The sequence below is a fragment of the Chaetura pelagica genome, unplaced genomic scaffold, assembly GCF_000747805.2.
Source record: "Chaetura pelagica isolate M959 unplaced genomic scaffold, ChaPel_1.0 scaffold874, whole genome shotgun sequence".
NCBI lineage: Eukaryota > Metazoa > Chordata > Aves > Apodiformes > Apodidae > Chaetura > Chaetura pelagica.
This window is the reverse complement of record NW_009952909.1, coordinates 193,836-209,239: the sequence shown is the minus strand read 5'-3', so window position 1 is coordinate 209,239 and position 15,404 is coordinate 193,836. Positions and strand designations below refer to the sequence as shown.

The 15,404-nt window shown below is 51.0% G+C and overlaps 1 protein-coding gene across 1 annotated transcript in view; it reads right to left on the bottom strand.

Annotated features, from left to right (window-relative positions):
* Positions 1–6,600: 6,600 nt before the first annotated feature.
* Positions 6,601–15,404, bottom strand: part of LOC104386979 (chromodomain-helicase-DNA-binding protein 6-like) — a 49,335-nt gene continuing 40,531 nt past the window's right edge. Inside the window, 6 exon segments of the mRNA XM_009995661.1 lie at positions 6,601–7,852; positions 9,704–9,808; positions 10,845–10,964; positions 13,488–13,679; positions 15,250–15,397; positions 15,399–15,404. The exon segment at positions 15,399–15,404 is cut by the window's right edge and continues 278 nt beyond it. Of these exon segments, the coding sequence (XP_009993963.1) occupies positions 6,962–7,852; positions 9,704–9,808; positions 10,845–10,964; positions 13,488–13,679; positions 15,250–15,397; positions 15,399–15,404 (1,462 nt within the window). The 3' untranslated portion in view covers positions 6,601–6,961.

Here is a 15,404-nt window from a genome sequence, read left to right as displayed (position 1 = left end):
GGGGGGGATGCGGTTTCCCCCCCGCGGACACTCGGACCCGCCGTCCCACGGGTCGGAGCCGCCGCGAGGTTGTTGGGCAGGAAACCCGGCCCCGCTCCCCGGGGGTTGGGGGCCCGGGAGCTGGGACACGTGGAATTGTTAGGGTTGGAAGGGACCTCAAATATCATCCAGTCCCTGCCTGGGCAGGGACACCTCCCACCAGCCCAGGCTGCTCCAAGCCCCATCCAACCTGCCCTTCAACACCCCCAGGGATGGGGCAGCCACAGCTTCCCTGGGCAGCCTGGGCCAGGCTCTCACCACTCTCCTGGTGAGCAACTCCCTAACATCCCACTCCCCTCTACCCACCTCTAGTTTTGATCCAGTCCCTCCCCAGCTTTCTCGCTGGCCCCTGAGGGGCACAGCCCTGCTGCCCACCCAGCAGCCTCTGACCTGCCCCAGGTTATGGCCCTACACAAACATGCTGGATCGAGTTTATTTTCAAATCTTCATTTTCAAAGCCCAGGGACCATCCAGTGGGAAGTCACGGGCTGGAGGACCCAGTCCCTCACCCAGAATGAGCTCAGTGCTTCCCAAAATGGTGCTTCCCCTAAAAAGCCAGCTTTAAACCAACACCACAGTGATGCGTTTGTAAAAAAAGTCTACTGCAAGAGCAAAAAAACCTGACTGCTGTGAAAAGCCAGGAAACACATTTAATTCCTGATAATTAGGCAGTCAGAGTCCTATTCCTTCAGGAACAAAGAGGTGCCTTCTTCAGAGGGACCTGAGCTTTGCATTTTGTGCATCTGTTGCTCTATTAGAAATCTGTGCCCTTTTCCTGGGGGAAAAAAAAATAGTCATTGTGGGGTTTTCTGTCAAAAAATGGTCTTTCCCAATGATACAGGCTGTTTCTGAAAAGTGGTTCCTTTTGCTACAACATGTCCAGCTGAAAAATGTGCTGGGCAGGAGCTGCGAGTGAGGAGCAGGGCAGGTCCTGCCGCTCCTGCAACAGCTGCTGCTGCTCCTTCCAGCCCCCTGTTGGTGCTGGGCTTGCACAAACCCGCCGGGATTGAAGTCCAGGTTAAACCAGTAAGGTCCCAGCTCCACGGGGACTGCTGGCAAAGGGGAGCCAGGTAACAGTGCTGAACAGGGCTGTTCGTCTCCTTAACAACATCCAGAGGGCAGACGAGTTGAGACGGGAGTGGGGCGGAGTTTCTGCTGGGCTGGAGCTCATGAATTGTTTTATGCCTTTTGAGATGAAATCTGCTTTCTTTTCAGCACAGCTCTCACGGCCTCGAGCCCCCCCTGGATGTGCCCTGAAGCTGCAAACACTCTGAAAGCCCCGGCAGGAATCACCGCACAAACCCGCCGGGATTGAAGTCCAGGTTAAACCAGTAAGGTCCCAGCTCCACGGGGACTGCTGGCAAAGGGGAGCCAGGTAACAGTGCTGAACAGGGCTGTTCGTCTCCTTAACAACATCCAGAGGGCAGACGAGTTGAGACGGGAGTGGGGCGGAGTTTCTGCTGGGCTGGAGCTCATGAATTGTTTTATGCCTTTTGAGATGAAATCTGCTTTCTTCTCAGCACACTCTCACGGCCTCGAACCGCCCCTGGATGTGCCCTGAAGCTGCAAACACCCTGAAAGCCCCGGCAGGAATCACTATTGCAGAGTCATCAGGGTTGGAAGGGACCTCTGGAGATCACCCAGTCCAACCCCTGCCAGAGCAGGGTCACCTGCAGCAGATCCCACAGGAACACACCCAGATGGGTTTGGGGTATCTCCACAGAAGGAGACTCCACAGCCTCCCTGGGCAGCCTGTCCCAGGGCTCTGGTCCCCTCACAGTAGTTTTTCCTTATGTTTATCTTGAATATCCTGTGCTCCAGTTTGTGCCCATTGCCCCTTGTCCTGTCACTGGACACTGCTGAAAAGACTCTGGTCCTGACATCCCCCTGACATCCCTGTAGGCATTTATAAGTGCTGATGAGATTCTCCTCATCTCCTCCAGGCTGAAAGGCTTTTCCTCACAGGAGGCCAAGGGTGATGTTTCCAGCTGTAACAGAAGCAGTAAATGGCAGGTTGTGCAGCTGGGAAGGGACTGAGGAGATGCTGGATTTCTCTTACCACGGATCCTGCGGAGCTGCCAAGTGCCAGCACAGCTGGTGCCAGGAGCAATGGGCCCACAAATGGTGCTTCTACCTGTTCAGTGAGTGCTCAATAGTGCTTTAAAGTTGTAAGAAGTGATGAGAATTCGTGGTCTCTTGTGACTCAGCCCAAGCCCCAGAGTCCTGGGGATGAAGTAGCACCTGAAGAGGTGGAAAATAGAAATGCACCGAAAAGCTCAAGTTTTATTCAGTACAAACCAAATGTCATTAGAGAAGTTGCCCTCTGCTCACTGCAAAGATTTTGGACCTGAAATCCGTGTCTGTGACGTTGTCAAAACACCAGAGCTTAGGCTAGGGCAGGTAACACTCAGCCACAGTTCATTGCTGAGAGATCTTTTAATAACATCTTTGTGACCATAAAGAATCATAGAAGCCCAGACTGGTTTGGCTTGGAGGGACATTGAAGATCATCCAGTTCCAACCCCCCCTGCATGGGCAGGGACACCTCCCACCAGCCCAGGCTGCTCCAAGCCCCATCCAACCTGCCCTTCAACACTGCCAGGGATGGGGCAGCCACAGCCTCCCTGGGTAACCTGTTCCAGTGTTTCCCCACCCTTACAGGGAAGAATTTTCTCCTAATGTCTCACCTAAATCTCCCCTCTTCCCCCTTGTTCTCTCCCTCCCTGCCCTTGTCCCAGGTCCCTCCCCAGCTTTCCTGGAGCCCCTTCAGCTATGCTCTTAAGACTCTTAAGTTCTCCCTGGAACCTTCTCTTCTCCAGGCTGAACAACCGTAAGGATGAAAGATCCCATCTAAACGTGTGATGATGCTTTTCCATTCTGTGTCCTGTTGGATATCAATCAGACAGGGACAGGAGTGCAGAGATGAGCTGCAGGGTGTTTTACTCCCCTAGCTCTGGGAAAGGGCCCCTGTATCCTGCAAGACCCGAGGTGAAGTGAGCTGTGCTGGTCTGTGCCCCATCCTCCACAACCACCTCCACTGGGTTGCTGCAGGTGATGGGCACACCTGAGGCAGAGTCACCACCTCCAGAGCCTGGCACCAGCACCAGTGCCCCTCCCCGTGCCTGGGGCTGCTGCTCTCTGCAGACCCCTCCAGCAAACCTTCTGCACTAGCCATGCTGGGGGAAAAAGCTGCAGTGTGCTGAGCCAGAATCCAAAGTCAGACTCAGGAACTGGAAATTCAGAGTTCATCCCATTGTTTTACCTCCTCTGTCCATGTCCAAGTGGTATCTGATGTCTCTTTTCCCTGGTGCTTTCCTACTTCTGCCCCCAGAATAAAGACAGGAACAAAATGCCAGAACAAGGTGTTTATGAAGGGCAGGGGGAGAAAGCAAAACCTCCTGGTTTACTCTGTGCCTTTGTTCCTGGACCTGAAAGAAATGAGTTTTTGCTGAGCACCTGTTTACTCCCCTGAAAAACTAAATTCATACCTGCTCTTTAATGCCTGAGGGATTTTGGCAAGGACTCATTTGGCACCTGGGAGCATTTTACAAGGCTGAGATGGAGATGCTGAAGAGCTCAGGAAGAGGAACCAAACAAACATCTCCATAGCTGGGAGGTGCTGTCTAAGTGCTGGAACTGGAATGGGGGGTCTCATGACTGGTCTGGGGGCTTCTGCCCACCTTCCAGATGAAGCAGGTGGGCAAAGCCCCCGAGCACCATTGTGTGCTCAAACTGGCTGAGGAGCTCGGGCTGCTGCAGTCAACTTGCAACCTGTGTGGAAAGGTAAGTTAACCCACAGGGCATGGCAAGTTAACCCATCCAGCACAGCAAGTTAACCCCAACAGCAGGGTGTGTTAACCCACAGAGCACAGTGAGTTAACCCCCACAGCAGGGTGAGTTAAGGCTACGGCGCCAGTGGAAGGGTTATCCCAGTCACCAGTGGCAGGACAAGATGGTGACAAACTGGTGATGAGCTGGTGACGAGCTGGTGACAGCTACCTTAACCCCCACAGCAGGGTGAGTTAAGGCTACAGTGCCAGTGGAAGGGTTATCCCAGTCACCTGCTCTGGTGGCAGGACAAGATGGTGACAAGCTGGTGACAGCTACGAGCAGCCCTTGCCCAGCCTCCTGCACATCTGACTGTGCACAAGGAGCAACCCTAAAGGTGGGAGAGGTCAGCTGGGTTTGGCAGCTCCTCAATGGATTTGTGCTGAGAAAAAGGCAAGTAACGTTTCTCACTGAGTCAGGTGAATTAAACATTCACATATATTTGCTGAAAAAAATTATATACATCTGTAGCAAGGCTCTGCCAAGTCTGAAAGATAAGCATCATCTACTCACTAAATTAAAAAAATAAAAATCTGACTTTTATATCTTTTTCTTTTTATCCATGTTCAAGAGCACAGACAGTTTATTTTGTTAGCACATTTGGTGAAGAATGTATGTTTGTGTGAGTAGCCATGAAAACCAGTGAAAATTTGGCGTTTGTTTTGGATATGATGGAAAATAAGAAGCCATTTATGCCTTACAGTGTAAATAATCTACAGAGTATATCGGGTTGCAAAAGGGTCACAAAGTAGCAGTCAAAGAGAAGCCTAAACACCCAGAGACGTAGCATACATGTCTGATAAGGAAGAACAAGGTATAGAGCATGCTGGCTAATTAAACAAATGTCACTTTAAACCCTGTTCCTTACATGTGTAACCCTGGAAAAACCATCCCATAACAAGAAATGGACTCTGAAGAGATTTCTGTATCCATTCACAGTAAGGCTTTGAAGATATATGAAGTTTTATAGCATTTGTATTTTCAGGATTTAGGGCAAGTACAGGTTCTTCTACTGAATAAAAAGAAAGTTAGTACTTAAAAGGTTCAAAAATATATCAATTGTGATTCTTTTTTTTTTTTCTTTACATAAATAAATTATATTGATTTTGGATTTAACAGCTGCAAAAACCCTTTCTGCTTCCACTGGAGGCAAAACCGAACAAAATGTTAGTTAAATAGAGATAGCAGCATTTCTAAGAAATCTGTCGCTAGTGATACAGTATCTATGCTACAAGGATGTTATTAAATAGAACACATTTAATTATTGGGGGGAGGGGGAGGGTTTGCATGATGATTGGTTACATACTTAAAAAAACCCAAACAAACCATCCAATCCAGTAAAGTGGGAATAAATTCCGTGAAATAGAAACCAAATGCTGTTCAGACCATGGGTAACAGACTTCTTTGAGATGCTAATTGAAACATGTACATAATTTATAATCCCAAATGTATAAAAGACAATGACAAAAAGCATCATAAATAAATAATGCAAACTGCAATAGTTATGTCAAAACATTTGGACCATCTGATAAATTAGCAAAAACTGTAACAGAAAATAAGTAAAAAATACAGTAAATTGTGACAACCAAAACGTGAAACCGATGACTAGCACGCTCCCAACTCCCTCACCAGCCTGCCCTCTGTCTCACTGCTGCACCACTGTGGGTTTATTTCAAGTCTCAAACCATGAGCTGCAAATAAGAACAAGCCCAAGTGAAAGAAAAATTAAACGAGGAGTGAGGGGAAGGAGAAATCAGAAGAGTTGCCTGTGGAGGAGTTTCAGTGCCCAGAGCTGCGGGCGCTGGCGTTAAAACCTGTCCGATTAAAATGCAGACGTCGAGATCATTTGCCAATGGGAGGGGACTCAGAAATACTGTTCAACAGCAAACGGAATGGAAAGAAGAAGCCAAGGTCATCTCTTCACAGTCTAATGCTAGAAAAGAAGAATCTCAAGCTCTGAAAGTCTCTGCAGTCCTTCTCAGAGGACTCCCAAAAGAGGAAAGCTGGCCTTCAGCCTTTTCCTTGTTTGCTGAAAGGACATTGCTTCTGGGGCAAGGAGTGGAAAATATAAAAACTCAAAAAGCCTCAGTGTTCAAGTAAGAGCATTAAAATCAGTGTGGCCTGTTCATGGCTGGAAAAAAAAAAAACCAACAACAACCTTTACAGCACTTTTAATGCCATAGATGAGAACTAACGCCATAGAGGAGAACTGAAGACTAGCAGAAGGAGGAAGAAACTGGTAGCTACAGGTACAGTAATCCCAAAAAAGTCATGCAAGATGTGCAAAACCTTTCCAGCTCAAGCTGAAAAGTTCTGGTAACTATTGAGGAAAGGGCAACTAAACTCCACTTAACATAAAACCAAACTTTGGTTTTAAAAAAATACAAAAGAATGTCTACGTCATATTTTCACTCGCTGCAGTTTGTCTCCCAACTTTTGAGGTGGGGATGATAAAGAAATTATATCACTACCAGTTATGCTTTTGCCTTTCAAAGAAATGAATATATGCATTTTCAATCATTAGTTATATACTTCTGTCTATACTACTATTCTAGTAACCATGATAAAATAGGGAAATACTTTAAATCAAAAATACACATTAGCACTTACTATAGCTGTGCTTTTTACCCCCAAATACAGGCTTTTTCGCTCAGTGTCGCCGCAGACAGAAATACCCTTGTCTGTGTGTAGACCAAGAGGTAAAGACTTTGCTTTTGCTCTTTGTTTGGTTTGTTTTTGCTGCTTTTTCTTCTCAAAGGAGTGAGCAATTTGGGGGGGTGACCGAGTACTGGATTTGCTATCGTCGGCTGGGATGAACGACTGGAAAAACAGAACAAGAATTCGGTGCCTCCCATACTAGCTAGACAACACTGTTTATCTAATAAAGTGTCAAGACCCTGCAACTATCAACATGTAGTATGTCACCAGAGGGTTTTTTTTCTGACAGGGAATTAGGTAGATATTTCTCATGGAAACACAGGTTTATGAAGGCGGAGCGGGGCGGGAGGGTAAGTAACAAAGAGTTTATGGGATAAGAAACTCACAAGCCACCATCTTTTTGTGTGTTTGTTTGTTTTTCAAGGAAACAAAAGTTCTAATGGGCATCACGAGCGGCCTCGCGCTCCTCCTCCGCGGGCCCGTCCTGCTCCTTCTCCGCCGGCGGAGGCGCCGTTTGCTCCGCACAGTTTTGACTGTTCGCGGCTTCTTTCTCAGGCGGAGAGACAGTTTCTGGCTCCGGGTTGGCTGATTCCCCCTTCGCTTTCTTTCTCTTCCGCTTCTGGCTTTCCAGGGTGGCTGCCTCCGAGTGCCGGCCCTGCTGCATGCCGGGCAGGGCCATGCCGATGCCCGGGGAGAGGAACATGGAGGGATAGATCAGTCCAGGAGACATCCCTGGGATAAGAAACGGGTTAAAAGCTACAGGACTACTGGTAGTTATTGCGGATTCTGTCTGATTAGAAAACGAACTAGGACCAGGCTTGTCTTCAGAGAGAGTTTCTTTTTTCACCTCCTGGTTGCTCTGCTTCTCCTCAGTAGCTTTCTCTGCACTGGCTGCACCACTTTTCGTTGTGCTCGTTAACGAAGTCGCGGCAGTCGCAGCACAAGTCGTTGCCATGGGAGGCCTGAGCAGCCCCCCAACGCCAAACATCTGTGGTACAGTGGCCATGCCTGGCAGCATCATGGGCAACATACTCAGGGTGCTTTTCACATCCTCGCCGGCGGGCACTGCTGCAAACCCAGCAGGAAACCCAACCAGCCCGGTCAGGGGGATCCCTTGCATGTTTCTCATGTTCTGAAGTCCTACCAGATCCATCCCAGCAATCAGTCCGTTCATGAACAATGGTCCCATTCCAGAAGAAGAATCTGCTACAACACCAGGGCCTTTGATGAGTTCACTTCGGGGCCTCCTCCCCCTCCGGCGCGGCCCCACGTCCCGCAGCACCGGCTCGGTGAGGATGCGATTGAATTTGCTTTCTGGCAGGTATCCCTGACAACAAAACACACACAGCAGAAAAGGCCTGACAGTTATTGCTGCATCGGAGGAGATCTGGCTTTTTCTGCGCTCGCATCTGCAGCCCAGATGGTGTCAGCACAGAAATACTGGCTTACATGGTATGGAGTTTGACAGGTAGGCACAACTTTTCCCCAAGGGATGCTGCCCAATGCAAAACCCCCTTGCTCTGCCCTGGTGGGATGTTGCAGCGTCCAAGTGCCCAGGGAGGAAAGGAGGAAGCACATTTTCACCCAAGCCCTCAGCGCTGGCTGCTCACAACAGAAGCACTGGGGCAGCTCTGCCAGGCACCAGCTTAGCTCCCTCCCAGCTTCAATCATGGCTTCAGCAACAGGGGAAAGATCAAGGGCCAAACTTTCAAAGCTCTGCGGGAAGGCAAAGCTGCATGGGATGATGCATGGAAGAGTGGACGTGCTGTCTGAGGAGCTCCCAGCTACAGCTTTGCTGAGACACCAGGAAGGTTCTTCTGAGCGTTCAGATATGGGACCAAAACCCAGCAGCCACAACTGAGCAGACTGTCTGGTTACACAGAGAAGTGCAGGGGGACCCAGAGCACAGTTTTAAATTCAATTTTTCAGCATCCTCAAAGACACTTAAACATTTCTCCCTTGGTGGCTCCTTCCAATTTCAGTATCACCACTCTTTGAACATCTCCAATAACAGATTTAGGTAGGAAAAGTACTTCCCATTGACACCTGCAGTGCAGAAGCTTGAATCAACTGACTCTGGCAGCCTGCACAGCACAGCTACTGCCCCAAGAGGGAGAAGCTTCTGCTCTCCTGCCACCAGCACACGGGAAAGCCTGCACGGCACCACGGCTGCACCAGGGCTCTGCAGGGGAACAGCCCCTCCTGCCCATGTGCCCAGAGCAGCCGGAGGTCCCTGAGAATGGATGTGCCAGGACAGACGTGTACTCACTGAGGGCAAAGTGCTGATGGGGCTTGGGAGTGCAAAGGGGGCACAGGGCCATGGAGCAGGCGGGTGAGCAGGTGCCCAGGGTGGTGGCAAAGGACACAGCTGTTCCCACCACTGTCCCCTGCAAACCAAGGAGGAGCCTGTGGGCACTGGTGCCAGCCTGGACATGAAGCTGTTTACTGGGGAGTGGGTCAGACCATGCCAAACCTCCAGTGCTAATTAAGAGCAAATTTGAGAGCAGTACAAACCTCTAAGCCAATTGATTTCCCCTCCAGCCCCCTGCAGGGGTGTCACCCAAACCAGTGCAGCCAGAAAACCAGGGAGCAGAGGGACTGCAGGGAGAAGCCTGGATGAGGCAGCAGGATGGACACAGCACCCGTGAGCCAGAGGGCAGAGCTGGTCCTCCCCCACAGGCTCTGTGTGATGAACAGGATGAATGAACACAGCTCGGCCCCCTCCTGCCCTTCTCCCTGCCCATGTCTGAGCCTTCAGGCTTGGGGACCTGCAGAGCCTTGAGCAGGCCCAGGGCTGCACAGGCAGAGTTTGCAGGAGCTGATGAAAAGCCTCAGCCAAGGGTATGTTCGAAAATTTGACCCATGACAATGTGTTCTGTCCACTCCCTGCCATCCAGCTCCCCAGGATTACTGCTCCCAGGGTCCTTCTCTTGCCCCTGCTATTTCTAAGCATCCCAAGGCTTTCTGGACAGTCACCCTGAGCTGCTGAGCCCTGTTCCCAGGGCACTGACCCTCTGCCAGGGGAGCGCTCCCAGTGCTGCTGGCCCTGCAGCCAGCCCCTCCCACAGCTCAGCTCCTGCCTCCCAGCTCCCGTTTCCTCACTGGAGAAAGGTTGTGGGGATGGGGAGGGGAAAGAAAAGATGACATGATACAGATTTCTCCAAAAGCTCTAACTTACTGAAAGCTTAACAATGTCAGCCCAGTCAGCTGCAACAGCATACTCCAAGTTTGCATCAAGCCACCTTGGTAATTCCTTCAATGCTGGTGCTGTGGCTCCCCCTAACTATAAAACACAGCAGAAGGATGACCTCTATTGCAGAAAGAGTTATGTAAAATAATACAAGAAATACCATTACCCTTCCCTTAGCTCCTTGCTTTGAGCTGCCATCTGGCTGGGGCAGAGACTCTTCCCTTGCTACACATTTGCAGGACTCAGTATCTGGCTGCTGCCTCCAGACACACAGTTCAGGGAGAAAAGGCAAGTTCAGTCTCTGTGGCCCTTCCCATTGCCCTCCCCAAGGACAAGCGATCGGGACAGAGCTTCTATAAAAGCCATGCTCAGAGCCAAACCCACCAATTCACCCAGGTCACCAATGGCCATTATGGGTGTAACAGAGGGAAACACAGATGTGGCTGAAACAGCCTCTTTCTGCCTCACCCTTTAGTTCTTGGTTTTAGAAGGTGCTCACATCACTTTCTGACCTAGTGCTGTCCTGGGTGTGTTTAAGAACTCAATCTGGGTAGAAAGTATCCCTGAACATCCCTTCTTATTCAGAGAGGTGAACACCAGTGCCCTGGAAGCTAAACTGCAGACCAATAAATCTATGCTCCTTGCTCAGTAAACAAGGAAAAGCCCTTCAAACCCTCTACTTCCCAGCACCTGGATGGGGACGGGGATGCTCTACCAGCACCTCCTAAGGAACAAAGCAAAGATATTTGCATGGCAATATTACAGTCTGTGGCATATTGTAGTGAATTCAAGGGGAACAATCAAATCCGGAACAGGAAGCACCAGCCAGGGCTCCATTGATGGTGGCTTTAAAGCCAAAGGCTGAATCCCTTTGCCATTGCATGGCCTGTGTACCCCAGCGAGGGGGAACACTCATACTGTCCTTACTCCACAGAGAAAGTTACTTATTTTGCAGGACTGTGTCCTCTTGGGCAAAAATACGTATCACAGGATAGTAGCCCAGGGACATGTTCCAGACTTTTGTCCCATCTATAGGCTTCTCTGGATTTTCACTCCCTCTGAGTGAGCTTAGGGTCTGCTAAGCACCTCAAGACAAGGAGGGCAGAGCACAGATCAGGCCTTTGCTTACCCGCCGTCCGGTACCCTTATGTACCACAGGCACCCGCTCCTCTCCCGTCAGTGAGTTAATGTCCAATTTGCTGGGGTCCTTGCAGCGTTGCCTTCTCTGCTTAGGCTTGTCTGAAAAATTCTGGAGTGCAAACAAGACAATGTTAATGAGACTAGATGGCTTAATGAGCCTGGACGGCTACAAGCCCTGCAGGAGAGTGGCCCAGAGGGACAGAGGGGCCCTGCAGACTCGGGCAGGAGCAGCGGGAGCAGCACAGGCTGCTTTGCTACAGGGCCAGCTCCCAAACAAGCACAATTGATTTTGGTAGGTATAAAGTGTACCCCACTTTGATGGCTCCAGCCCTTTCTAGATCCCCTCCAATCCTATAACTGCAACGTGCTGCCACTCCACACCCACAGGCATGGAAAGGGGAATGAACTACAGCTGGGAAAGAGGGAGAGCAGGTCTGCGTGTGCCAGCTTGTGTCACTCTAGTACAGCTACCTGCTTCTCACCAGTTCATCTGGGCTTTGTTTCCCTCCTGGTTCAGCTCTTCCCCCCACAGAGCTGCTGCCCCATGTTTCCTCAGGATAGGAGTCCCCAAGGACCACAGACTACAGAGTTCCAGCCGAGTTGTTGCCCACCCACTGTGTGCACTGAGTCCCAGCACCAACATGCCTGCAGGGATGAAGCATTGCAAGGAACTACTGCAGGCAAAGACAGGACCCTGAACTTGGTCTGTCCTTCAACAAGCTGAGCTGCTGCAGTCCCCGCAAGCAGCTTTCAATCCATCCTTCCTGGAGAGAGGATATCTGCCCTGACAGGGGAGATCCTGCAGGGCTGGCCCAGAACAGTGGGGGCTTGCTGGGAGCAAGAGATTCATCAGCTGGCATGGCCAGAGTAGACAAGTTCCAGTAAGTCCCCAGGGAAGGCCAGGGTGATGGGAAGGAGTGGGAAGGCACCTCCATGCCAGCTGGACCTCTGACTGCTTTGTACAGTGCTCCTGGGAGTCTGGCTTGGCAGGGAGCTGCATGGATCTCAGGGCTTTGTAAAGCAAGGACCATCCCACCAGAGCAAATGCTGGGCTCCTCGTCGATCATCTCTAACAAGCTCCAAAACTAACAACTTGCGTGTACTCCAAGCTCCAGGGAATCCCTCCCTCAGGTACACAATCCTTCAGGACTAGGATGCACAATCCTTTATGTATTGCCACTACACTTCTTCCTACTCCGATTTACAGCCTGTGCTCTGCCTACCAAATGGTCTAACAGGCTAAATAAGCTGAAACTTGGAGCAAACCAACCTGTGAAACCAAGAGGTGGATGCTTATGAGATGGCAAGAAGAATCAGACAGACTTTGCACCCCACTCTGCCTTCTGGCAGTGCCTATGGCCACACACCCACAGCCTGTGAGCTGCAGACAGCACATCTGTCCAGTTTTGAAAGACTGGAGGTTTCTGCTTGTCTGGAACCTTCTTTCATACAACAGCACTGCCTAAAATGACCCCAGGTGAACGGGAGCAATATAGACAGACCTTGAGCATCCCAAATCCCTTTTCCCATTCCTCGAGCTTCTGGAGGACATTGGACTAATTGTGCACTGGGCAGATGGAGGCACTGGAGCAGAAGAATGGACCTTGGGGGAGGAGGATGCAGCTCAGCTTGCACCTTTCACTGCTGCACAGGGAACTGTGCCCACCCCCCCAACGTGTGAGCAACCTCCCAAGCAGCCTGCGGAATACCCCAGACCCTGGAAGAGGCTCAAGAAGGACACTGAGTTGTTGGAGCATGTCCAGAGAGGGACCTTTCACTGCTGCACAGGGAACTGTGCCCAGCCCCTCAACGTGTGAGCAACCTCCCAAGCAGCCTGAGGAATACCCTAGACCCTGGAAGAGGCTGCATTTTGTGGCACTCGAGGCCACATCTTGAATCTTGGGGTCAGTTCTGGGCCTCTCACTACAAGAAGGACATTGAATTGTTGGAGCATGTCCAGAGAGGAGCAACCAAGCTGGTGACAGGTCTGGAGAATAAGGTCTATTAGGAGAGGCTGAGGAACTCAGGATGTTTAGTCTGAAGAAGAGGAGGCTGAGGAGAGACCTCATTGCTCTCTACAGCTGCCTGAAAGGAGGTTGTAGGGAGGTAGGAGTTGGGCTCTTCTCCCAAGTGAACAATGACAGGACAAGAGGAAATGGCCTCAGGTTGCAGCAGGGGAGGTTCAGACTAGAGATTAGGAAGAATTTCTTCACTGAAATAATGGTAAGGGAGTGGAACAGGCTGCCCAGGGAGGTGGTGGAGTCACCATGCCTGAAGGGATGAAAAAAACACAAAGATGTGGCACCTCAGGACACACTCTGGGGGGTGTGGTGCGTTTCTGGGCTGAGGGTGGGACTCTGTGATCTTAGAGGCCTTTTCCAACCATGGTAATTTGATGATTGCCTGAAGGGATGAAAAAACCACACAGACGTGGCACCTCAGGACACGCTCTGGGAGGTGTGGTGTGTTTCTAGGCTGAGGGTGGGACTCTGATCTTAGAGGCCTTTTCCAACCGTGGTAATTCGATGGTTCTGTGACTTTGTGGAAGCCCTGAGCTCAAGAGCAACCACAGAAAACCCAACACAAAGAGCAGACACACACACACACACATACACACACGTGCCACCCTTACTGTGCCAAAGCCGGGAACGTCGAGTGTGTAGTCGGACTGTTGCCGGAGCCAGTCAAGGAGACTCTTGTTGGGAACAGGCTTCTCTGCTTGGCTGCCTGTGCCTGGCACAGCCTGGGGAGTTGAGGTAGCAGCAACCGGCCCGTCGGGGAGGGGACTGTTCTGGGTGGGCTGCAGCTGGTCTTCCTGAACATCCTGATGTGCATGGAGGAGCAGGGAGAGCCCATCAGCAACACGAGGTGATGGATGTGCACCCAGAGAGGCAGAGCTCCCCAAGCAGGTCATCTGCTCCCATCGTGCAGATTAATCCACATATTCCCAGCACCAGTTCCTTAAATCACCACCCACCACCACATTACTCTGCCACTCATTCCCCAGCACTCGTGGCATAGGGGGGCACAGAGAGCTGGGAGATGCTTCTGAACTCATTTGGAAACACCCTAATCACCAGGAGGACTAACTTTCCCCATATTGCTCCTAAAAGTGGTCTAGAGGGACCAGTCTTGATCCGAGGGACCCATTCTTCTTTGAGTGGATCCCAGTGTAGGAGGAAGGGTGCAGCAGGCACTTGGCCACAGCTCCAGTGCAGTCAAAGACCCTTCCTCCTGTTCTCTAACCCTAGACACCCCCTGAGGTGGGACAGCTGCTTTTGATGTTTAGCAGCACCATCTGCATCCTGGGCTGCATCAAAAGAAGTGTTGCCAGCAGGGCCAGGAGGGGATTCTGCCTCTCTGCTCTGGTAAGACCCCACCTGGAGTGCTGTGCACAGCTCTGGTGCCCTGAGCACAGGAGAGACATAGAGCTGTTGGAAAGGGTTCAGAGAAGGGCCACAAAGATGATCCAAGGGCTGGAGCAGCTCTGCTCTGGAGACAGGCTGGGAGAGTTGGAGTGTTCAACCTGGAGAAGAGAAGGCTCCAGGGAGACCTTAGAGCACCTTCCAGTGCCTGAAGGGGCTCCAGAAAAGCTGAGGAGGGACTTTTCACCAGAGAGGGCAGTGATAGGACAAGGGGTGATGGTTTTAAACTGAAAGAGGGGAGATTTAGGTCAGACATCAGGAAGAAATTCTTCCCTGTGAGGATAGTAAGGAAAAGGTTGCTTAGGGAAGTTGTGGCTGCCCCATCCCTGGAGGTGTTCAAGGGCAGGTTGGATGAGGCTTGTGCAGCCTGGTCTGGTGGGATGTGAGGTGTCCTCATAGCAGGGAGGTTGGAACCTGATGATCTTTAAGGTCCCTTCCAACCTTTACTGTTCTATGTTCCTATGAAACCCTCCAAGTGCTGTGAGCCAGAGGGAAAACTTCCCTTACTCCCTGGAGTAGTTCCATTCCTGCCTGCTCCAGCACAACCCACACTGTCTTGGAGGAGGTTCTACATTGTCATGGGCAGCAGAACTGGCAGGGCAGAATTGGACCATGAGATAAATTGTGCTGATTCCATGGGGCCTTGTGAAAGGGGGGCTGGTGCAGCCTGGTCTGGTGGGAGGTGTCCCTGCTCATGGCAGGGAGGTTGGAACCTGATGATCTTTAAGGTCCCTTCCAGCCTTTACTGTTCTATGTTTCTATTAAACCCTCCAAGTGCTGTGAGCCAAAGGGAAAACTTCCCTTACTCCCTGGAGTAATTTCATTCCTGCCTGCTCCAGCACAACCCACACTGTCCTGGAGGAGGTTCTGCATTGTCATGGGCAGCAGAACTAGCAGGGCAGAATTGGACCATGATATAAATTGTGCTGACTCCATGGGGCTTTGTGAAAGGGCGGAGCATCAACCCACCTGCAGCCTGGTTGGAAGAGGCCTCTCCTTCAAGAAGATGAGGTCCATCCCCTCTACATTTTTTCTCCTGCCCCGTCTCCTCCTCATGGCAGCGTCATCTCTTCGGAGGCTGCCAATCACAATCTGTCCCGTGCCCGGGTGGCGTAAAACCGGCC